This window comes from Heterodontus francisci, chromosome 17 (assembly GCF_036365525.1).
Source record: "Heterodontus francisci isolate sHetFra1 chromosome 17, sHetFra1.hap1, whole genome shotgun sequence".
Classification (NCBI taxonomy): domain Eukaryota; kingdom Metazoa; phylum Chordata; class Chondrichthyes; order Heterodontiformes; family Heterodontidae; genus Heterodontus; species Heterodontus francisci.
In genome coordinates, this window is record NC_090387.1 from 74923855 (window position 1) to 74947825 (window position 23971).

General features: G+C 42.1%; 2 protein-coding genes across 10 annotated transcripts in view; one reads left to right on the forward strand and one right to left on the reverse strand.

Moving 5' to 3' along the window:
• Nucleotides 1–18845, forward strand: part of kifc3 (kinesin family member C3) — a 57480-nt gene extending 38635 nt beyond the window's left edge. For all 7 annotated transcript variants that reach the window (XM_068049688.1, XM_068049693.1, XM_068049694.1 and 4 more), the window contains 6 exons: nucleotides 11–134; nucleotides 864–993; nucleotides 3267–3496; nucleotides 4739–4873; nucleotides 13806–13914; nucleotides 16833–18845. In XM_068049688.1, the coding sequence (XP_067905789.1) occupies nucleotides 11–134; nucleotides 864–993; nucleotides 3267–3496; nucleotides 4739–4873; nucleotides 13806–13914; nucleotides 16833–16879 (775 nt within the window). In that variant the 3' untranslated portion in view covers nucleotides 16880–18845. The remainder of the gene's footprint in view (nucleotides 1–10; nucleotides 135–863; nucleotides 994–3266; nucleotides 3497–4738; nucleotides 4874–13805; nucleotides 13915–16832) is intronic.
• A 340-nt stretch (nucleotides 18846–19185) lies between these two features.
• Nucleotides 19186–23971, reverse strand: part of katnb1 (katanin p80 (WD repeat containing) subunit B 1) — a 59788-nt gene continuing 55002 nt past the window's right edge. For all 3 annotated transcript variants that reach the window (XM_068049696.1, XM_068049697.1, XM_068049695.1), the window contains 2 exons: nucleotides 23636–23752; nucleotides 19186–21011 (listed from right to left, as the gene is read on the reverse strand). In XM_068049696.1, coding sequence (XP_067905797.1) covers nucleotides 20879–21011; nucleotides 23636–23752 — 250 coding nt within the window. In that variant the 3' untranslated portion in view covers nucleotides 19186–20878. The remainder of the gene's footprint in view (nucleotides 21012–23635; nucleotides 23753–23971) is intronic.

Genomic DNA, 23971 nt, shown 5'->3' on the forward strand with positions numbered 1-23971 from the left:
TACTTTGCAGGAACCTGTTGGCCAAGGACCCCAATGAGAAACTGGAGATAAAGCTGAGCCCTGATGGCAGTGGCCAGCTCTATGTCCCAGGCCTGATTCAGATTAGGGTACAGAGTGTGGACGACATCAATAAGGTGAGAAGGCTTTTTTCTTTCGTTATCTGTTCTTGTGTTGTGTGGGAAGAGGGGCCGAGCAAGCTCGCAGTGAGAAATTAGAATGGGGGTAAGAGGACTAGGACATTATCTTGACCTGGTGAGTCCTTGTGGACTGTATTTCTGCTATTGCCCAGGAATGCTGCCCTGTTGGTGCCTAGTGCTGTTTTCTAGGAAATACATCTGCCACACAAGCAGCCAATTTGTGCACAGCAAGGTCCCATCAACAGCTTTGACATAATGACCAGGTAATCTGTTAGTGATGGTTAATGGATAACATTTGGCCAGGACACAGAGGAGAATGCCCCACTCTTCAAAATAATTGCCATGGGATCTTTTAAATTCATCTGAGAAGGCAGACAGGGCCTCAGTTTAACATTTCATCCAAAAGACTGCACCCATGACAGTGCAGCACTCCCTTGGTACTGTGCTGGATTATATGGTCAAGTCACTGAACAGCCATCTCAGCTGTGCCGCAGGTCTGCATTAAACCTGCTAATCTTGTGCTCGTGTTGCTATCTATTACATAGTCTGAGGCACCTTTTTGTATTATTATGGTTTGCATGTTAAAAACGGAATTCTTTTGTTGAAATTGGATAGTAAAGAAACGAACATACTCATAATAATTGTAGTTCCTGAAGTCCAACTTGGAGAAATCGGGATCTTTGCGGAACGGACATCATTTGAGGTCTGGCCTTTCTGTTCTGCCAGGTTTTTGAACTTGGACGCGTGAATCGCGCGACAGATTTCACAAACGTGAATGAACGCAGCTCCCGGTCTCATGCTCTGCTTATAATCTCTGTTACTGGGATAAACCTCACCTCTGGAGTCAGAACAACAGGTAGGATCTGTACGCAGTCGAGAAGTGACTACGTCAAGGCTGCTGGTGTCAGTGAGAGCAAGTATTTTATACATTAGTAGCTTTGATCTGCCTATTTCATTAAAAGAATGGCTTAAATTTGTTCATAGACTTTAAACAATCAGAGCTCCAGACTCTCTCTCATTTCTGCCCATGCATCAAATGTTGTTCATTTTAAATTGACTTTCAATTTGTAAGATGATGGAATTAAAATCATAGGAATTGCTAGATGATGAAAGACCACAGTTTATCTAGTTTGCATTCTACCATCATGGTAGTCGCTTGATAAAATTATGGAGTTGTTGACTAATCACAGCAATTAATCTCCGTCAGTTATTCTACAACAGATCCAGACTTGAGACAAGGAAACCCCAGAGTGGAAAGCTTTGGGGACCATAGATCCAAAATCACCCCTTCCTCCCAGGCATTGCTACAATTACCACTTGTCATGTCTCAAATTGTTCATATACTGAATTGTAAAATGGCATTTTATGATAGCCATCTATCTAATTTATCTAAATTTCATTTGAATAAATTGGGTATGAATTTGAGATAAATGTTGTGGTAGAGTTGGGCTGCTCCATTTACAATGGGCTGGATTTTACTGAGCTCCCAACATCCGGCTCTGGGGCGACGGGGGGGCCGGAAGATCGTTCTGGCAGAGGCCTGCCATGGAACCCCGACGCCAGGAGGGCCGGGCCTGATCCTCCTGGCGGCGGTGAGGCTTCCTGGCAGCCCCCGCCCCTGGGCAACAGGACCTCTATCTAACTATGTAAATGAATAAAATGAATACATTAGCGTGCACTTAGCTGGGATCTTACGGGCCTGTTCCGATCTTCAGTGTGGCAGCTGGCATTCCCACACCTTCAATTCCCCGTCTGGGGAAAGCAGGCATGACACTGGTGGGGAGGGGGGGAGGAGTTAAGATTTTTAGTGGGGAGTGGATGACGGGGTCAAATAAACCTCATGGGTGTAGGGGATGGTGGGTAGGGGTGAACTGCAAACTTTGTGCAACTTTTGTGGGAGGAAGGTCATATTTCAAAGGTAAGTGTTTGGGGGAGGATAGGGCAGATACTTGATTTAATTGTTATTGGGGGATGGGAAAGGATCGTTAGAATTTTATTCCATACATTTTGTGTGTGGTGGGGGGGGGCGGGGGTGTAATCTCTTTTTAAATTTACTGGTGGCCTGGCTTCCCTTTAAAAATGGTGCCAGTGCCTGCGCTGTTGCCATTGCTGGTGTCGTACAGCCCACCCCCTCCATGTGATTTGGGCGCGGGCCAACCCGGGTATTTGAATGAGCCACCGCACGGTAAACGTGGCGGCTCTGCGGCGTGCGGGCCGTCATATTTTTTGCCTGACGGCGGGCTCTTAAAATCCAGTCCAGTGTGTCTGGAGCAGATTTTCCTTCAATGTGAGAGATTAGTCATTTGTTCACTGAGTGTGCCCATCACACATTCAGGCACAAACTGCCCATGATTTTCCACTCATTAAAATGGACAGAATTTTGGAAAGTGTTCAGTAGGAACATCTGGGCTAGTGTATTAGGTGGAAGAAATGGGCAGGGGACTGTGGTCTTCTGGTCACTGCCTGTCATGGTAATGGGAAGAAAAGCACAGAGCTTTATAGTTGGGATGGGATGTACTGGGAATAGCAGATCTGTAGGAGGCTGATAATGAAGGTAGATTCTCATTGAATTAAAAATAAGTTCTAACTCTTTCATGGGATGCGGGCGTTGCTGGCACGGCCAGCATTTATTGCCCATCCCTAATTGCCCTTGAGGTGGTGGTGAGCCGCCTTGAACCGCTGCAGTCCATGTTGTGTAGGTACACCCACAGTGCTGTTAGGTAGGATGTTCCAGGTTTTTGACCCAGCGACAGTGAAGGAAAGGAAGTATAATTCCAAGTCAGGATGGTGTGTGACTTGGAGAGAAACATGCAGGTGATGGTGTTCCTAAGCATTTGATGCCCGTGTTCTTCTCGGTGGTAGAGGTTTCAGGTTTGGAATGTACTATTGAAGGAGCCTTGGTGAATTGCAGTGCACTGAATGCCACTGGTTCAGGGAGTGAATGTTAAGGTGGTGGATGTGGTGCCGATCAAGTGAGGACTGACCATCTGTAAATACGGGTATGTTCTAACAGAGTTAGAATTGAGCTCCTGATAACTGATTTACTAATTGATTCCCTCTTCCTGTTTGGAGATGTGACTCTTATGGGGTTTTCATTGTCTCAAAGCTCACTGCTTTGCTTTCTTTCAGGTAAATTAAACCTGGTGGATTTGGCTGGGTCTGAGCGTGTTGGTAAATCGGGTGCGGAGGGGCCCCGGTTGAGAGAAGCCCAAAATATTAACAAGTCCCTGTTGGCTCTTGGCGATGTCATCTGTGCACTGCGCTCCAAGCAACCATATATTCCTTTCCGTAATTCCAAACTGACCTACCTGCTGCAAGACTCCCTCAGTGGCGACAGCAAAACCCTCATGATGGTCCAGGTGAGATTCCTTGCTCCTCACTTTATCAAAGTATTTCCAGGACATGGACTTACCGAAGTTACAACTGGTGAGAGGTGCTCTTGTGCATCTGATACCAGTGGAAATGAGGGGGCACAGGGGGTGGGTTAGAGGCATGGCGGGGGGTGGGGGGGGGGAGGGATATGGGGAGAAGATGCTGGCCCTTGTGGCTTTGATGGATTTCGGTGTTTGGTGGGAAAGTGGGACAATGTCATGTAAGCAGAAAGAAGAGAATGATGTGTGCTAATTATTGTCAATTAGATCCACTTAGAAGGAATACAAGCTGAGCTTGTACGAGTTAATTTTAAGGCAAACCAAGGGTTGCAAAGCAGGCATTGGTTCTGCTGGTAGATAATTGGCTGTTCTTGGTGTTGGTGGTTATGCTTTTGTATTTTCGCACTCTTACCCGTGGAGAATGGTGTGAAGTAGTGGAAGGATTCATAGCATTACGTAATTAACATAGATTTGCAGGCTGATTACAGACTGATGGACTGCAATATGAACATGGTTGTAACCATTTTTAGATCAGCTGATAGGGTGGTTAGTCGTATACTGGGTGGGTGAAGGTTTTATGAACTCCCACAACCTATACAATGAGAGGAGACATGAGTTTCTTGCTGGATGTCGATCCAGAATTCAGAGCTGGAGCACTCCATTTGGGGTTGTTAGTGTCGCAGCAAGAGAAAAAGAACTCTCCTTACCGTGTCTGTCAGAAATATCTCCAGATACGTCACATGGAATTATGTTGTGCAGCTATCTTCCTGTAGGAAATTGCAGCAGCCAGTGTGCCCACAGCAATGTCCTATAATCAGTTAAACAACTGGCCTGCTAATCTGATTTTACTGGTTGTGGTTGAGGGAGAAATGTTGACATCAGGAGAATTTCCTATTCTTCCAGCAGTGCCATGGGATTTTTTTTTTTCTGATCGCTTGAATCATTGGAGCAGGCGTAATGGGGCCTTGGTTTAACGCCTTGTCCAAAGGATGCCACTTCCAATAGCACAGCACTCCCACAGTGCTGCACTAGAGTGTCAGCCTGTATTGTATTGAAGTTCTACAGCAGAGCTTGAACCTGCGATGTTCTGACTCAGATGAGAGTCCTACCAATTAAGTCAAGCTGTAATTGACTGGCCAGAGCCAGAAGAAAGAATAGTGGAGTTGATAAATGCGTGCATGAGTTTCTACCGTAACAAGCTTTTCTCCAGCCTTTCTCTGATTTCCACAGGTGTCTCCAATGGAGAAGAACGTTAATGAGACGGTTTGCTCACTCAAGTTTGCCCAGAGAGTGCGCTCGGTGGAACTAGGGACCATGGTACGAAGGGCTGAAAGCCAGCACTGTTCCAGCCGCCAAGACTGTGAGGTGACGAACATTTCACCATCTAATCTTGGGGAACAGGGTGTGTAAATGGTTTGCTGTGGGGAAGTGATCACAGGATTGGAGTCTCGAAGAGAAAGGGAAGATTATGCTCCCTTTCTAGACAGATGAGCCCAAGATTCTCCAAACTTTCTTCATTATCCAGATCCCTGACATCGGCAATCATCTTGTTACCTGCACTGTTTCCAGCAGCTTAATATCTCCTTTGTGTCTCAGTTACCAGACTGGAGAGATGTTGCCTGATCTGTGCACTGTGTTTGACCACCTCTGACCCCACTGTTTTGGCTGTGTGGTTCGATGTTCTGATGACTTTATTTATCAATGCTCTGCTTTTGTTGGACACCTTTAGCATCGAGTCTGCTAAGATTCCTAGGTTTCTCTTTGAATTTATCCATAGTTATTTCACACCATTTGTGGCATACACATCGCTCATTTTTCCTTCCTATGATCCTACAATCCAAAAGAACTGAATTTACCAAATGATCCCAATTTTAAAAAAATTCAAAGGGACAAGATTGCACTTTGTTAAAGTTATAATCAAACTAAAATCTACATAAATTAAACATGAATTAATAGACAAATCACAGTCTGTCCTCATCATACATGGCATCAGTTACAGCCACAAAGTTCTTCAAAGCTCTGAACTTCCTCGTGTAGATCTCCAGCTCCTTTCTTCCAAGATGCAGCCACCATTCTCATCTGACAGCAGTTCATCTTCAACCCGATTCCACAGGTACGGTCTTCACCAAAACAGCGCACTTCTCCAGAACCACCTCAGCTCTGCTCACAGTAGTCTTGACGCTGTGGATCCAGCAGTATTACCTTTATCCAAGCCCTTCCGTGGCAACCCTGTGTGCTATATGGCCGGGTCTGGTAATCAGTTACTTTAAGTACAGAAACAGCTGCAGCAATTCGTATTTGCCTATTGCCAGCTCCTGGATCCAACTTCTTTTTCTTCAGCCCACCTGCACTGCACTCCTGCAGATCTGAGCTTGGATGGCTCTGTGTCTTTTAATCTGGTTCTAGCTAGTATCTTGTTTATTCAGAAACCTGAAGTTTTAGTTTCAGTTTCTATTAGGGTCTGTCTCAAAAAAAACAAACAAACTTTGAAACCAGGGTCAGAGCACCTAACAGAACATTCAACAAGTCATCTATTCAGACAACAGCTCGCCCACATTCCCCCACTGGTTCAGCAGATTGAGGACTCCATCACAGTAGTCCTTCAAATGTAAGCATGCTAAATTTCATCTCTCATCTCAATTTCACTGATTTGCATAGAAATTCTAAATCTGTCTCATTGGCATAAATTAGAAACTGTAGTGATTCCAACACCTGAGCCCTGGGACCCACCTCTTTTATGGTTCGGTCCTTTTTTTTCCTCCTGACTGCCCTCTTACTATTGTTACGACCGACTGCTCCTGTCAAAGCCCACAATCAAAATATACAATTCTGATTGTGACAGGAGAAATGCACTGTTAATTCAATCCTGTCACTCCACAGATCGGCTAATACATCATTTAAACCTTGCCAAATTAAAGAAAGACCCAGCCAAATTGTACCATCTATTAACCCCCGAATGTGGCTAATCAAACCAGGTGTCTTTAAATCAACAAATTAACTCTTTAATTAGAAGATCTAAATTCTTAAACACTATGAAGATATAAACAACATTTAAAATAGAAAAAATTAAGAGTCCTTGCATATTTCCAGTCCAATGTTTTTCGAAGTCCTCACAGAATGTTGCTTTCCTTCTCCGGCGAGTTTCAACAATTAACGACTTGCAAATACTTTCAGTGGAATCAAGCTGACTTTAGAGTTTTTGAGGGATAAAAGATTGTCACTGTCTAACTTCCCTTTCTTCAATTTAAATTACCAGTGATCTCTGTTTTGGCTTGATTTTTTTCTTAGAATTTTGAGAGATAATAAACAGACTAAATTCCTATTCCTTCAGTTTAAATGGCTGAGGGCTCTTTTTCCAGGTGCTGACACCACAGCTGTGTCTGAGTTCTGTTAGAACAAACTGTCTTCAACTAAAAGCCAGTTCAAAACTGAATTGTAACAAATGTATCGCATGAGACTCACTCCCAGTGGCTGTTTCCATGGTATCAAGAATGCACCCTTTGAATCGCAGTCTCCAAATGGCTGTTTCTAAGGCAATGAAAATGCACCTTCCTATAACTCCTGAGGCTTGCTGGTTCTTAAGGCTTGCAAAGGATCAGTATTACTTTAAAGGCAAACCGCATATTCCCAGAAAAAAAAACTGCAGTACCATGACACCTCCGCCCCTAGTGGAATGAAACGCCATTCCTGAAATGTATTTCATTACAATGGGTAAAAAATACAAATTGAAAAAATGCTAACTTTTTTCCACGCATTTACGGATGTACACATTGCTAATAAAAAAAAAAAGTTTAGACTACAGCAACAGGTTCCACCAGAACATTTCAGCTTTAAATTTTCACAAGGTTGTTCCAATTATCCCATTTCAAATTTACAAGCATAGTCTTCCAATTGTTTTGTGCTTTCCTTCCAAGTGTCCCTATTGTCCATCACCATAGCCCGGTGAGCTGCACAGCTAGGAGCACTGACCACTACTGGGTTCACTATTCTCTGAGAAGTTTCTCCTTAACCTATGTGGCATCGCTTGACACTGGAAAACCCTGGCTGGTGTAACAGAAGCTGTTTTTTTCTTACCCTGGGGTGTCAAAGGAATTTCACAGTATCCTTCCAACACATCTGTCTCTTTAAGACACATTGTGTTGCCCACTCTGTCCTTACAGTCCTTTAAATGAGAATTTGGATAGGAGTCTGCCTTCTTTACCACAGTGACTTTTCTAGAGTCTATGCAAGTTTGAGTTGATCCACCAGGTTTAGTCATCAAGACCATCTGCAAATTCCAGCTGTCCTGACCAGGTTCATCTAAGCTGCCCTTCAGCATGCATTGTACCTATGTTTCCACTTGGGCCTGTCTGTCTGGACCTAAGCAACAAGGATATCGTTTTAAAGGAATGGCTCCCCCTATACCCACATCATGTGTGGCTAAGGTTGTACATCCTGGCTTATCCCTACAAACTATTTGAAACATTGTGAAAACCCTGGTTAGGACATCACGCTGTTTTGCCTCTAAGTGTAAAAGCCTATTGTTTAATTTTCCTAGCTATTCTGTATTCGCTGATTGGATAGTTGGAGGTTCAATCTGAGAATTTCCTTGGCTGCCTTCTGCCTCATCCTTTACCTTCTCCACAGTCCCGATTACTTGACATACCTGTACTGGCTTATCCTCCTCCCTGTGGTAATATTGTTTGAGCAAATTAATGTGACACAACCGGTTCTTTATCTGGCGATCAGGAATATCAATCAAGTAATCTACCTTACCCACTCTTTTGATCTCTCTACGTGGGCCACTGAACTGTGCTTTCATTGGTGCTCCCAGTGATGGTAACAACACTAATACTTCATCCCCTGGTTTTATGATAGGTTGTGGTTTTCCCACCATTTGACAGGTGTGGCATGCCCTACAAAATTGTGTCTCATCCTTTGTAAGACCTGGCCAGTAATAATGTTTGCTTATGTGTGATTTGGTCTTCCGAATTCCCCTATGTTCTGAAAAGGGAAGTCGTGTGCTAACCTTAATAATCTTTGGTGATATTTAGGTGGTACCACCATCTGTTCAACAGCTGTCCAGTCTTCGTCGGCAAGACTATGAGGTGGTCTCCATTTCCTCCTCAAAACCCTGTTTACCATATAATAGCCTTCCAGAACTCCTTTAACCTCAGCTTCTGACAGAGCCCTCTGTGTATTTGGTAGATCTCTGGATCAGCTTGCTGTGCTGCAATGATAGACGATCTGTTAAACGTCTCATTTGGATGATCTCTCAATCCCCAAATAAGGTTTCAGATGCCTGGCTGTCTATTTGTGGTGCCCCTTTTACCTCCGACAATGGATCCTGTTTAGCCATTACTTTGATAACTACACATGCAGGAAATATTCCCGGAACTTGCTCCTGTAATTGCTCCGTTTCCTTAATTTCACTTGGTTCTTCTGTAACCATAGGAGAAACTGATATTTTTGATCCAGCCAAATCAATTCCTAGTCGTAGATCAATTCCCTTTACTGGTAAACTGTGGACAACACCTATAGTTACTATCCAAGTTATTAAGTCACTCTCTAGACGGACTTTATACAAAGGTATGGGTATACATACCCTGCCAATTCTATTTACTAAAACTTTAGCATTCAAGGCACTCTCTGGTGGAAACCTCGTATCTTTCCCCAGCTAGGGTGTTTGGGCCACTCCTGTATCCCTGAGTATAATAGGTTTTCCTGCCTCACTTACAGGATACGGAGTTACTCTCCCCTTTAACAAAAAATCATTATAACACTCCGGTATTTTATTCTTAACCTCTACACTCCTCTTCGTTCTAGTATCTGCTTTCACATTCACAGCTGTCATTAAAGCTATAGCCTGGTCTGCTATACTCTCAGTCAGAGTCTTTTCCTCTGCACTAACTTTGTGTACCCCAACAAGGCCTATGGGTTTACCTCTCAATTTCCAGCACTCTGAACGAAGATGACCCGTTTTGTTGCAATGATAACGCTTTTGGTTTGCAAACCTCACCTCTACCCTCAGCACCTTCCTTTCTGACCTGAGGAGGTGATCCTGGGGCCTTCCCAGCTGTTCCTTCTTGTCCCCGGCTACTTGCCTTCCTTTCACTCTCCCACTTTCTATCCTTCTCAGGTTTATGGGGGTGAACATTTTGACGGACAAAATAAGTTGGCTTATTCACAAGCTCAAACTCATCAGCAATCTCTGCTGCTTGCCTAGCTTTCAAAACTTTCAGGTTATCTATGTGAGTTCTCAGTACTGAAGGAATGGAGATTTTAAACTCTTCTAAGAGAATCAATTCTCTAAGGTTCTCATCTGTGGTTTCTATCTTTAATGCCCGTATCCAATGGTCAAAATTCATTTGCTTCACCCTCTCAAATTCTAAATACGTCTGCCCAGTCAATCTCCGTAAATTCCTAAACTTCTGACGGTAAGCTTCAGGGACTAACTCATATGCAGCGAGAATAGCTTTTTTTGCCATCCCATAATCTGCAGAAGCCTCTTCAGAAAGCATGGCATAAGCTTCATGAGCTCTGCCTACCAGCCTGCTCTGAATGAGCAATGTCCAGCTTTCTTTCGGCCATTTCATCTGTTTGGCTATTTTTTCAAAAGATATGAAAAGTACCTCTACGTCCCTTTCCTCGAACTTAGGAAGAGCCTGTATAAATTTAAACAACTTCCCACTGGGTCTTGATCTAAATTCAGATTCTTCCTGACCCGAATTTTCCCTGGATTTAAGACTACCCCTTTGTCTTAGTTCCATCTCTTTTAGCCTAAATTCCCTCTCTTCTCTTTCGCTCTCTCTCTCTGAAGTTCAAGTTTTCTTATTGCTATTGCTTTTTCTTTTTCCTTTTCCTCTTTTTCCAATTCAAGTTTTCTTAATTCTTTTTTCTGCTGAAGCTCCAGTTTTTTTCATTTCTAACTGAATCCTAGCCAATTCCACTGCATCAGTCTCTGACTTGTTACCTTCATGTGTCTCATATTTCATTTCTCGTTCCTTGTATTGCCCTTCATCTTCGTCGTCTTCCAAATGTTTAGCTATTATTTCAATTCGCTCTGCTTTTTTGGCACCTGATTTCAATTATAGTCCCAATTTCATTGCCAATTGTTTTAACTTGTTCTTAGTTAAAGTTATCAAGTCACTCGGAAACATTCTGCTTTCCCAAAAACTCTGCTACAACCACTAATGCCATAACAATGGTATAGATTGTACCTTATTATGCAAGAACAACAAAGAACAGCACAGGAACAGGCCATTCGGCCCTCCAAGCCTGCACCGATCTTGATGCCTGCCTAAACTAACACCTTCTGCACTTCCGGGGCCCATATCCCTCTATTCCCTTCCTATTCATATATTTGTCAAGATGCCTCTTAAACGTCGCTATCGTATCTGCTTCCACCACCTCCCCTGGCAGCAAGTTCCAGGCACTCACCACCCTCTGTGTAAAAAAAACTTGCCTCGCACATCCCCTCTAAACTTTGCCCCTCGCACCTTAAACCTATGTCCCCTAGTAACTGATTCTTCCACCCTGGGAAAAAGCTTCTGACGATCCACTCTGTCCATGCCGCTCATAACTTTGTAAACCTCGATCATGTCGTCCCTCCACCTCCGTCGTTCCAGTGAAAACAATCCGAGTTTATCCAACCTCTTCTCATAGCTAATGCCCTCCAGACCAGGCAACATCCTGGTAAACCTCCTCTGTACCCTCTCCAAAGCCTCCACGTCCTTCTGGTAGTGTGCCGACCAGAATTGCACGCAATATTCTAAGTGTGGCCTAACTAAAGTTCTGTACAGCTGCAACATGACTTGCCAATTTGTATACTCTATGCCCCGACCGATGAAGGCAAGCATGCCGTATGCCTTCTTGACTACCTTATCCACCTGCGTTGCCACTTTCAGTGACCTGTGGACCTGTATACCTCCCACCTGCATTAGACCTTCCAAAATGCATTACCTCACATTTGTCTGGATTCAACTCCATCTGCCATTTCTCCGCCCAAGTCTCCAACCGATCTATATCCTGCTGTATCCTTTGACAATCCTCATCATTATCCGCAACTCCACCAACCTTTGTGTCGTCCGCAAACTTACTAATCAGACCAGCTACATTTTCCTCCAAATCATTTATATATACGACAAACAGCAAAGGTCCCAGCACTGATCCCTGCGGAACACCACTAGTCACATCCCTCCATTCAGAAAAACACCCATCCACTGTTACCCTCTGTCTTCTGTGACTGAGCCAGTTCTGTATCCATCTTGCCAGCTCACCACTGATCCCGTGTGACTTCACCTTTGCACCAGTCTGCCATGTAGGACCTTGTCAAGAGACCTGATTCTTTTAATTTCTTTGTAATTGATGTCAGATTTAGATCCCAATAATCAGGTTTCCAATTGATAAGATTCCAGACTCGAGTAATTAATATGATGCCAAATGCAAGGCCCCAATTTAAATGTTATCCCAGAGATGAGTAATTACTATAATTCCAAATGTGAGCCCTCCAAATTAGTCTGATTCTGATCCCAGACGCTAGCCACCAAATTAAATATGATTCAACTGCGAGTGAGCCCCCAATTAAGATGTGATTTAAATCCAGAAACCCTATTAATATGTGATTCAGATCTTGAGCGAGCCCCCAATTAATATGTTATTCAAATCCCGGGCAAGCCCCCAATAAGTATGTTACGACCGACTGCTCCTGCCAAAACCTCCAATGAAAATATATGATTCTGATTGTGGTGGGAGAAACGCACTGTTAATTCAATCCCGTCGCTCCACAGATTGGCTAACATATCATTTGAAACTTTCCAAATTAAAAAAAGACCCAGCCAAATTGTACCATCTATTAACCCCCAAATGAGGCTAACCAAACCAGGTATCTTTAAATCAACAAATTAACTCTTTAATTAGAAGAACTAAATTCTTAAAAGCTATGAAGATGTACACATTTAAAATAGAAAAAATTAAGAGTCCTTGCATATTTCCAGTCCAATGTTTTTCGAAGTCCTCACAGAATGTTGCTTTCCTTCTCCGGCGAATTTCAACAATTAACAACTTGCAAATAGTTTCAGTGGAATCAAGCTGACTTTAGAGTTTTTGAGGGATAAAAGATTGTCACAGTCTAACTTCCCTTTCTTCAATTTAAATTACCAGAGATCTCTGTTTTGACTTGAGTTTTTCTTAGAATTTTGAGAGATAATAAAACAGACTAAATTCCTATTCCTTTAGTTTAAATGACTGAGAGCTCTTTTTCCAGGTTCTGACACCACAGCTGTGTCCTGTGTTCTGTTAGAACAAACTGTCTTCAACAAAAAGCCAGTTCAAAACTGAATTGTAACAAATGTATCACACGAGACTCACTCCCAGTGGCTGTTTCTATGGTATCGAGAATGCACCCTTTGAATCGCAGTCTCCAAATGGCTGTTTCTAAGACAACAAAAATGCACCTTCATATAACTCCTGAGGCTTGCTGGTTCTTAAAGCAATACTGATCCTTTGCAAGCCTTAAAGGCAAACCGCATATTCCCGGAAAAAAAAACTACAGGACCACAGCACTATTATAGTACCAATTTTTTTTTTACTAGTTTACTTCCGCTGCATTGTTTTGCTAGGTCTTTTTTGCTCTTCTGAAAAGCTTTGTAGTTTGTTTCTGCACATTATTCTTCCTTTTTCTCCCTGCAGAATTTGTAGAGGACATTCTTTTTATTTCCTGAATAATCTGTTTTAGAGTCAAATTTGTTTCAGTCTGTTTGCTAATTTCTAGGTATATATTCATCCTGTGTGGTTAGTTTTATTCCTTTAAAGGCATTCCGCTAATCCTCTGCTGAAATGGGAAACCGGCTTAAATTTATTTTCATTAGTTCTGTTACTCCTTTTGAAACCAGCTGTTCCAAAGGCTTTTTTTTTCCTACACCCAGTCTTTCATGTTTGAAATGTGATCATTCTGTATTTGCTGTCCTCCAAGCTACAATCTCAATTTCCTGCGTGGGAAATGTCAGGTCAGGATGAGCTCTGTAACTTGTGGCTTTTTTGACACACTGGGCCATGAAGTAACCATGTATTACATTCACCAGTTGGTTCCATTCAGCGTCTGTAAAATATTGCACAGTATATCATGCAGTATACTAACATGTTAGCAGTGATGCTGTCTCTGTCTCGGCGCATTGGCAGGGATGGGGGACCTTCTTGATGGCTAATACAAGTAAAGCGCTATTAGGGCTTTGGCTTGAGGGCTTTGGCTTGAGAGTATGACTTCGCATGGAGATAGGATGCCTCAGACTTAGACTGAAGTATGCATTTTCCTTTACAGTTAGAGTCCCCATCCGCAGCTGTCCAACAAGGACGGCTCACCATCAACCATCCAGGAGGGAGCGCTGTGGGGAAAACCACAGCAGGGAAAAGAAGACTGATGGCATCAGGTATGGAAATCCTACATTTTTTTTTGTGCAGCGGGGGGACAGATATGGTTGAATTAGTCAGATTACGTCGGGCTAATCAATTTCATCCAGCATTAGCATCATAGATGACATGCGACACTTCTGTTGGTTGGGTTGTTGATTGATTTGGAGGTCATGTGGAGCATTGCTTCATTTGGGGGTGTGCCAGTACAAAAAACTATGCTACTGAGCAGACCTGCTCCCTCCACAACCAGTTCTAAGTTCCTGGGCCAACTCCCAGCCATGTCTCCCACACTCTGGATAATCTCGGCCAGCTAGTCATGTCATGGAATCCCAGAAACCAACCAGGACATCTGACCCCCTCTTGTGTCATCTCCCCTTAAACATGAGATTGGAATAGACCGTTGGACTCATTCTGTTTCATTTAGGGCCTATGTTGTGGATGTGTACAAACTACATATTTTACCCTAATGCCTTACTGAATGACCTATAGCTCCTCCCTGAGGGACATGAGGAACAGAGTCATAGTCGTAGAGTTATACAGCACAGAAACAGGCCCTTTGGCCCATCGTGTCTGTGCCGGCTATCAAGCACCTATCTATTCTAATCTCATTTGCCAGCACTTGGCCCGTTGCCTTGTATGCTATGGCATTTTAAGTGCTCATCTAAATACTTCTTAAATGTTGAGGGTTCCTGTCTCTTCCACCCCTTGAGGCAGTGTGTTCCAGATTCCAACCACCCTCTGGGTGAAAAGATTTTTCCTCAAATCCCCTCTAAACCTCCTGCCCCTTACCTAAAATCTATGCCCCCTAGTTATTGACCCCTCCACTGAGGGAAAATGTTTCATCCTATCTATCTATGCCCCTCATAATTTTGTATACCTCTATCAGGTTCCCCCCTCAGCCGCCTTTGCTCTAGGGAAAACAACCCAAGCCTATCCAGTCTCTCTTCATAGCTGAAATGCTCCAGCTCCAGACAACATCCTGGTGAATCTCCTCTGCACCCTCTCTAGTGCAATCACATCCTTCCTATAGCGTGGCGACCAGAATGATACACAGACCCCCAGTTGTGGCCTAACTAGCGTTTTATACAGCTCCATCATAACCTCCCCTGCTCTTCTATTCTGTGCCTTGGCTAATAAAGGCAAGTATCCTATATGCCTTCCTAACCACCTTCATCTACTTGTGCTGCTGCCTTCAATGATCTATGGACTAGTACACCAAGGTTCCTCTGACCCTCTGTACTTCCAAGGGTCCTACCATCCATTGTATATTCCTTTCCCTTGTTAGTCCTCCCAAAATGCATCACCTGACACTTCTCAGGATTAAATTCCATTTGCCACTGCTCCGCCCATCTTACCAGCCCATCTATATCGTCCTGTAATCTAAGGCTTTCCTCCTCACTATGTACAACACCACCAATTTTCGTGTCATCTGCGAACTTACTGATCATACCTCCTATATTCACGTCTAAATCATTAATGTACACTACAAACAGCAAGGGTCCCAGCACCGATCTCTGCGGTACACCACTGGTCACAGGCTTCCACTCGCAAAAACAACCCTCAACCATCACCCTCTACCTCCTGCCACTAAGCCAATTTTGGATCCAATTTGCCCTGGATCCCATGGGCTGTTACCTTCTTAACCAATCTCCCCTGCAGGACCTTATCAAAAGCTTTATTGTAGTCCATGTAGACTACATCAACTGCTTTACCCTCATCTACACATCTAGTCACTTCCTCGGAAAATTCAATCAAGTTTGTTAGATATGATCTGCCCTGCCAAAGCCATGCTGACCATCCCTGATTAATCCCTGCCTCTCCAAGTGGAGATTAATCCTGTCCCTCAATTTTTTTCAATTGTTTCCCTACCTAGTTAGACTCACTGGCCTGTAATTACCTGGTTTATCCCTGCTACCCTTCTTGAATAATGGTGTCTTGCTTTGCTTGCTCTCCCGAATTGGATGCCCCATCTCCCACTGAGCTAAATTCTCTTTTCTTGGAAATGTTTCTTTGAATTTGTGAAGACACAGCTGTACAACTGGTAGGATAGCAAATGCTGAAAGCAATGAATATGACTGTGTCACTGCCTGTGCCTACCAGCAAAGGCTCATGGACACCAAGTCAAAATCCTGAACTCACGACCTAACAGCACTGTGGGATCGCATGAACTGCAGCAGTTCAAAAGGCAACCCACCACCACCACCAGCTCCTCAAGGGCACTAGGAATTCACCAATAAATGCTGGGGCTGTCAGCATCTCAAACAATTTTTTTTAAAAAACCTCCAAGACTATTTCACACAGGCGAACAGGCTTCAACACCAAGCTTCTTAAGTTAGGTGACATTTTGTTTCTAGAATGGATTTTAAAAGTCCTTGAAGCAAGTGGTGGGTCAGTGTGGAAAGATGGATTCGGCAAGACAGAGAGATGAGTTCCAATGTCCTGTCGGTCCATCTGGGATTGATGCACGGTTATATGTTGCAACTTGTATCTAATAGCACAGCAGCCTCTAAATGTCTCTCAGCTCCTGCTGGGTGCCCTTAGTGTAGCACTGCACCCTAATTGTCCACCATCCTATCCTATCTGTTTCAGTTCTACACAAACTGAGGGGCCACTGGAACTGAACCACCTTGCTAAATCCATCTTTCCTTGTTGACACCCCACTTGCTTCAGGGGCTTTTAAGATCTACACTAGAAGAAAAATGGCACCTCAGGAGTTAATGTCTGAGTATTTGTCTCTGTGTAAAGCCAAGATAGAAACCCCTTAGTTTAGGATGTTTTCTTTTATTTACTTGTAAGTGTAAGAAAACAATTAATATATTATTGCTAAGACTAAGTTTTGTTTAATATTTGAAATTCTTTTAAATGTTTTAATTATAAATTGCTTCTTATGTCTATTGGATGTGATTTAGCTGATCTGTGCCTATTTTCTCTGTAGGCGAAGTAAATCATCGACAAAGCACAGCTGCGCTGCCTGCTCTCTGAGGCTGCTCGGAGTAATGGGAGATCGAGAAGTGGTGGCCTGTCCCAGTGTATAAAAGTTCAGCACTTCAATACAGTCCAGTCACAGATTGTAGGCCAATGTCTGTACATTTATATACAGCCCATTTTACAAAGTTGACAGAGTAGAGCTCATTACTTATTTTTTATATATATACAGATTTTTATATTGTCTACTTTTTTTAAACTTGTTATTTGATATCCAAAGGTTGGTGTTCAATGAGCTCCAGTACAAATACCTTGTCCTTTTTATTTTCTGTTAAGATCTGCACACTTACTTTAATCTTCGCACTGTAAACCTTTGGCAGTTTTGCCAAACCCCTTGTGACAGCCATTTGCTACGTTTTCAATTTGGTGAGGTCGCACTGTGAAGAGTTCAGTACAGTATGGTTGTATAATCAGGGAGCTGGACTTACTGTTAGGAACAGCATCCCCTTCCCCCAAGCACTGACTGCCACTTCTGAAGACTTAGGTGCCTTTCTCTTTTTCCCGCCTTCTCCCCATCCTAGTGACTCCTGGGCAAGGTGATTCTGGTTCAAAACAAGAAATGCTGGAAATACTCAGCAGGTATGGCAGCAGAACTGAAGAAGGGTCACTGACCTGAAACATTAACTCTGCTTCTCTCTCCACAGATGCTGCCAGACCTGCTGAGTATTTCCAGCATCCGCAGTATTTTGCTTTTATGATTCTGGTTCAGTTGCATCAGTCTGGTTTAGAAGAACAAAGTTGTCCAGGATTTCTGCTGTTTGCCCAAGTCCATCAAGCTGAGACTCACCTGTAATATCCTGAGGTCAAACTGACATTTGCTGAGAGTGGTATGCAGTGTGTGACCAGTTGGGGCAGGAACTTGACAACCTTCATTAGGATTGCCACCCTGTGAAGAGGGGTGGTAAAGTAAGGAAGTGAATATTGCCATCAAAATACCAATTTAAACCTTTTGGAAATTCACAATTTTTTCTCATTTGCCTGTGACTTTTGATGGTGTTGATCCTAACCAGATTTGTTTTAATCAATCAAGGTTCACATTTCGTCAGTGTTAGTTTGGCCGTTAAATCAGCTGCCTCTCACTCAGCAAGCTATATTTATTTAAGAATGAACAAACAGGTCTGTTGATGATAAACTAAAGGAGCTTGACTTTTTCTGCAACTTTGTTTTCAGAGGCTGCTACGCTGTTATTGTTCCACAAAGTGCTCCCCCTCTGCACCTGGCTAAAAATGGTGTTCCCTTTGTATAGTATTGTATAGTACCCATAGAATCCAAACTCCATTTAGCAGTGCAACAGAGGCCACTGAAACTGACCTCTTTCATGCCAATCCATTTTTCCTCACTGCCATCCCACTTGCTTCAGGGACTTTTAAAAGTGGCACAAGAAGCAAAACATTACCTAACCGAAGAGCTGCTGTAAGTGTATTTGTCATGATGTAAAGCTCATTGGCTAATTACTGACTTGTCTCTGAAAGTGAGTGCTTTTAAACTAAATGTATAATAATTGTTCCAACCTTCATTTGCCACATGGGAGTTGTGTTTTGCTGTCCAAGGCAGCTTATTCCCCTATTATGCTTAGCATGAAATGTCTTGTGTTTACAGTTAAGTCTTTGGATGTTCCTCCTTAATGTTAGCATTTTGGGTTGGAACATAAACAGGGTTTTGCCCTCACTGCCCCCCTGTCATTGGGGGGTAAATTATCCCAGAACAACAGCGACAGCACTTAGAGAGAAAGCTTCCAGCAATGGAGTACTCAGGAGAATCAGTCTGTTTCTATAATGAATGTTCACAATGCTCAGAAATTGAGACATTTTTTGGGGGTGATGGTAGTCTGGTTTCTCAAATTCCAGATTGGTCCTTTGTAGTATTGAGAATCTTGATCATTGCTCCATGCAAATGTCATGTCAAAAGTTTCAACAAATGTTGCTGCCTATTCAACTTCATTAAAGTCCAGTATTTTTTAAAATACTGCTGTTGAATGAACAATTTTATCAGGGTCTCCAAAATGTGATCTGCAGCCAGTGGGATGACACACTATTCTTCCTGCTGTATGACTGACGCAACAGTCTGCACTCCGTTGTCGAGGGGGCCATTTAGCCCATCATGTCTGTGCTGGCTCTCCGCCTGAGCAACTCCCCATAACCCTGCATCTTCTTCCTTTTCAGATAACAGTCTGATTCCCCTTCTGAATGCCTCAATTGAACCTGCCTCCACCACATGCTCAGGTAGGGAATTATGAGTAAGAGGCTGCAGCATAGGCATTGATGCAGTTTAATCAAGCCTTTCAAATATTTTCAAATCAGTTTATTATTGAAGACTAAAAAAATCATATATACATAGAAAATAACATTTTCCAACATCAGAGCATCTATCCATGGTGAGGACATTGAACTTTACATGTACAATAGTACAGAATTCGGTAAAACTTGGTGTCACACAATGTTTCTCCTGTTCAGACTCCTGCTCTGGAATGTGACACATAAGGCTTGTTCAGTGCAACATTGTTCTCAGGGAGGACAAGCTGCTAATCACGCAGTAACAATTTCAGAAAGGGCTTGGTACATCTTTAACAGTGGTCAAACACTATGAATTACTGTTGAGTAATCAAATATGCAGATAGAATGCATGTTGGTTAAACATTCACAGAAGTAGGGCTAACAAAGTGATTTTCACTACCTAGGAGACCACCAAACTTAACTTGCTGCAGCATGCTTACTCCCTAAGCCATGGATGAATCATGGAGTCCTAACACAATCAATCCCAAAACAAAGTTCGAGGCTATCATTGAACCAGGTCTCAACGTAACAGCAGGCTCCTGCTTGGAAACCAGTTAATTGGGGCGAAATTTTAACTTTACGTAAAAACAGGCACAACTTGTTTTTGAAGGTGGGGATTGTTTTTCAAATGAGCAAGAAATAAGGTCAAGCAAAAGTTAAAAGGTTTTTAAATGGAAAAGAAATGCAATAAAACGCTTTCCATCCCATGTAATCTCAGGTGAGGGAAGGATGATGAAAAATGAGCAATCCTGGGAATATACAGAACTCACAACAGGAACAAGTTACTAGATTGTGTTCCATAGCAATTTCAAAACAAGGCAGGATGAGTGCTTGCCCTGGAGGTGTACTGCTTTTTGAAATTACCAGTGTCATTCAAGCAGTGCAGACATTTGATGACATTGTCACTGAGCAGTTCTATCATGCTTCACAAAATCAATGACACCATAACAGACAGTGCACAAGCAGCATTTAAAAAATAACTTCAATACCTAATAACAGCTGGTGAACTATTGCACTGTGATCTACTGAATATATGCTTCACACAAAAGGACCACATCTTTTAAAGTAATAGTAGATTCTTCTTCATGCTCAATAGAGAGAGGCACAAGTTTTTGAGGCTCAAGGAGAGTATCCCATGTTACATGCTTTAAAAGAAACCCAACGACACATGCCAGTTACCCAGGTAACAAGCTACAGCCCATAATACTAATAGATCTCATCATCACCTGTAGACCATAGTAGCTGGTATTGTGCTGTGAAATGCTAACTGATAATATAGGGTCAGAGATTTGAATTCACTTCAATCTCAAATGTATAAATGGATAACAGAAAGGAACTTAAAACAAGTCAACATGTTAACAATGCAAATTGTCTCACTAGAATCTCTATCCCTAGCAGCAATCACATTGTTGATTAACAGGGATGAACTCAAAACCAACAAGAGGTAGGTTAATTAAGGAATCATCAGCAGTTTCCTTAGCTTTCCTCCCATTGTAAATACTGAAACAGCATTACAACAAAACTCTCAAGGTGCACCTTGGTCAACTCATGGTCAAAATTCTAAATTTCAGTAAACTTGCAAAACAAAATCCGTTTGAAGAAAATTTGGGCTTTGGATCATTTGTCGGCAGTGTCTGCAACAGGATGTCAATTCACCAAAGAGATAGAGGAAGACGACCTCAGACTCCAGAGGGAGGATTCAATCCGTCTATGGAGAACATAGTCATTCAAAAGCTGCCATCAGAAGCTGCAGTTCACGAAAGGCGCTCCCTTGACGTCCAGGCAGTCCTGCTTTGCTCTGAAGAATTGGGAGCAGGTTTTTTAACTGCTTGTAACAGAGTTTACATTTCTGGTGCCTAAGAGGAGGAAAAATAAGTCACAGAAGCACCAAGACATTTAAAGATAAGAATTTGCAACCACATTGCCTTTTCAGTTTTATCCAACCTTCGCCTTTGATAAATTAGTCTCCTCTCCCCATTCTTGTATGGGGAAATTACAATTGAATAGTCAGCACACTCCTCCAATCTCAATTGGAAGTATATTACAACGCAAAAATAGTGCATAATCATAATTGTACCATTTTTAACCCCTTACCTAAGAAATCTAGATTTTTGGCCTTCAACCGGCCAATCACTGAAAAAACAGCCTTGAACAGCAAATGACTTGCATTTGAAATATAGTAGTTGGAGTACGTGCATTGACAAGAGAAAGAATAGGTACAATTAATGGGCTTTTTTTGTCCATGATGGCCAGAGACACTTTTAGTACAGTCTTGAACATATCTGACGGTTGGTGTTGGAGGGTGGAGAAGAAGGGCATTAATATTGATAGGAATCTATAAGCAGGCCAGAAGATTCAGGACATATTTGTACAAAGTTAACCTTAACAATCATCTTGTGAAACACTTCAGCCAAAATGTCCAATGATATGACAAAGAAAGTATCTATTTGGTGCATTACTATGAGGAAAATCATGCCAGAGAACTCAAAATGTGGCAAATGTGATGCCTCTCTTCAAAAAGAAATGCCAGGAAATTGAAGGTCTGCTATTTTACACGAGTTGGTAAATTAGTTCATAAAGTATATGTTTCATCATAAAACAAAATAAAATCAAAAACAAAATTTACTAAGCACTGGAGCAAGTTATAAATCAGCTCCAGTCCATGAACAACACTTATTGTTACTAATGTGCAAATCAGCCAGCAACTTGTGGCGAGGAACAGATAGCCGTGAATTGCCACAAATTGCTGGATGATTTTTGCCGCTCTGCATCACCCCTTAACCTCACCATGATATTTATGAAGTTGCTCCATTTTGTACATTAATTGTCTGTTAAATTGCCACAGAAAATTAACAGCACAAGTACTTTTTAACAATGTGATAATGGTAACGACTGTCAATTAACTTCTCTAGCCCAGAAAGTGAACAATTAAAAGTGTGGAGACACATTTCTTCAGGCTGTGAATTGTTGGAGATTTTAAAAAGGTCAAATTTAAAATTTTAAAACAAGCACTTCTTTCTTTTCCTTTCTGTACCTGATTTGACATTGAATTCACCCACTTTAAGTCATTTTTTAGTCCTTCCTCTGTTACTTAATCCTTTAATTGATTAAGATACACTGTCCCATTGTTCACCAAGGTCCCAGATGCCCTGTTGCCCTCACTGTGCTGCTATCAGCTCACATTTCCAGCAACTTTGCCAGCAAAATTTTTAAAAACTTAAATGCGCACGAACAAAGTTTAACTAATGAGCAAACCATAAGATGTTCTGTTCTGATAAAATCTGGGCCAATATATTTTGGAAGTAATAGGCAAAGAAATTGCACTTTAAATGGCAAGATTTTAGATTGAGAAGCGCTTACGCAGACAGCAGCGCAAGTAGGTAAAGCTGCAAAAGACAACAAACAGAATCCTTTTTCTTTAATCCAGAGACTGGAATACAAAAACAATGGAGTAATGTTAAACTTGTACCAGGGCAGCAGTTGGAATATTGTGCACAGCTCTGGGCATCCGACTACAGCATGGATATAAAAGCAATGGAAAGGATGCAGCGAAAATTCACTGGAATATGACCAGGGATTTTTTTTTTGGTGGGGGGAGGGGTTACAATTGCAGAGAGGCTTGAGTAATTAGGGTTTTTTCCTCCCAGTAGAGTTGAGGAGGCCAAGGAGTTAATTGATTGTAATTCTGAAGACTCCAAAGGACAATAAACCAATAAACAGTTGTACTGTCTGGCAACATATCAACAAATAAGCATAAATTTAAGTTACACATTGCAGAGTTATTAGAAGAAATACATATACACAGAGGGTAGTTAAAATGTGGAGTATGTGACTTCTCTACCACAAACTGATGTGGAATCAGAATCCATAAATTCTGTTAAAAAGGGAATTAAAAAGTTGCTTGAAGAGGAGGAACATTAATGGGTTAAGGAAATGAGCAGAGTGCAATCAGGTTAGGTAATTCATGGAGAAAAACCGACGATCAAGTCTGTGCTACGATATTCTATGACATGAATAGCAAATTCAGAAATATTGGCACAGAAAGTTGTGAGAAAGTGGAATACACTGGTGAAATGGGGAAATCTAATTGTTCAAGATGCATCAATTGCGATGTTTGAAAGAAAGATAGAATACTAATCAAAAAGTATAGCTATTAAGGGGTTTGAAGAAAAGGCAGTGAATTGGGACTGTGCCACAGCTAACAAAACGGTGGAACCAGCTCGATGGACTGATAGTGACCAACATGGACTGATAGCTTAGCACTTAGCCTGGACTGGTTAATGGGGCGCAAAAAAGGAGGGTAAACCCACTTTTCCCAAATGAATTAAGCAAATGATAAAGCAAATGATAAAACAAAACATTTACGGTATGAATTAAGATACTCTAACAACATCACTGCTCATCGAAGTGGTACAACAATAAACTTGCCAAAGACGACAAAGGGCATACATTATCCATATTGCATGTAGCAGTCACTGACCTTTCTTCCCGTGTTATATCTACCCCAATTGAGGGTGGTGTAACCAGATTGTCTGCTATTAAGGGCCCAAATCGCTGCAGGATCAGCTTCAGGGAAGTACAACCTGTCTGCACATAGCTACAGGGAGAGAAAAGTGATCAGCGTTCACAGTACATATTAAGCAATGGGAGGACAATTCATTTATTTGATCTTGGGGAAGCCAAGCTCTCTCAAAAGAAAGTAAATTCTATGTGTGAATTTTTATGCTTCAAGGGAAGGGATACCCATACTCAGAAATAGAACACTACCATGCACCCAGATCAGCTATAGGAAAGCTTGGACAAAATGGAGCGGTAT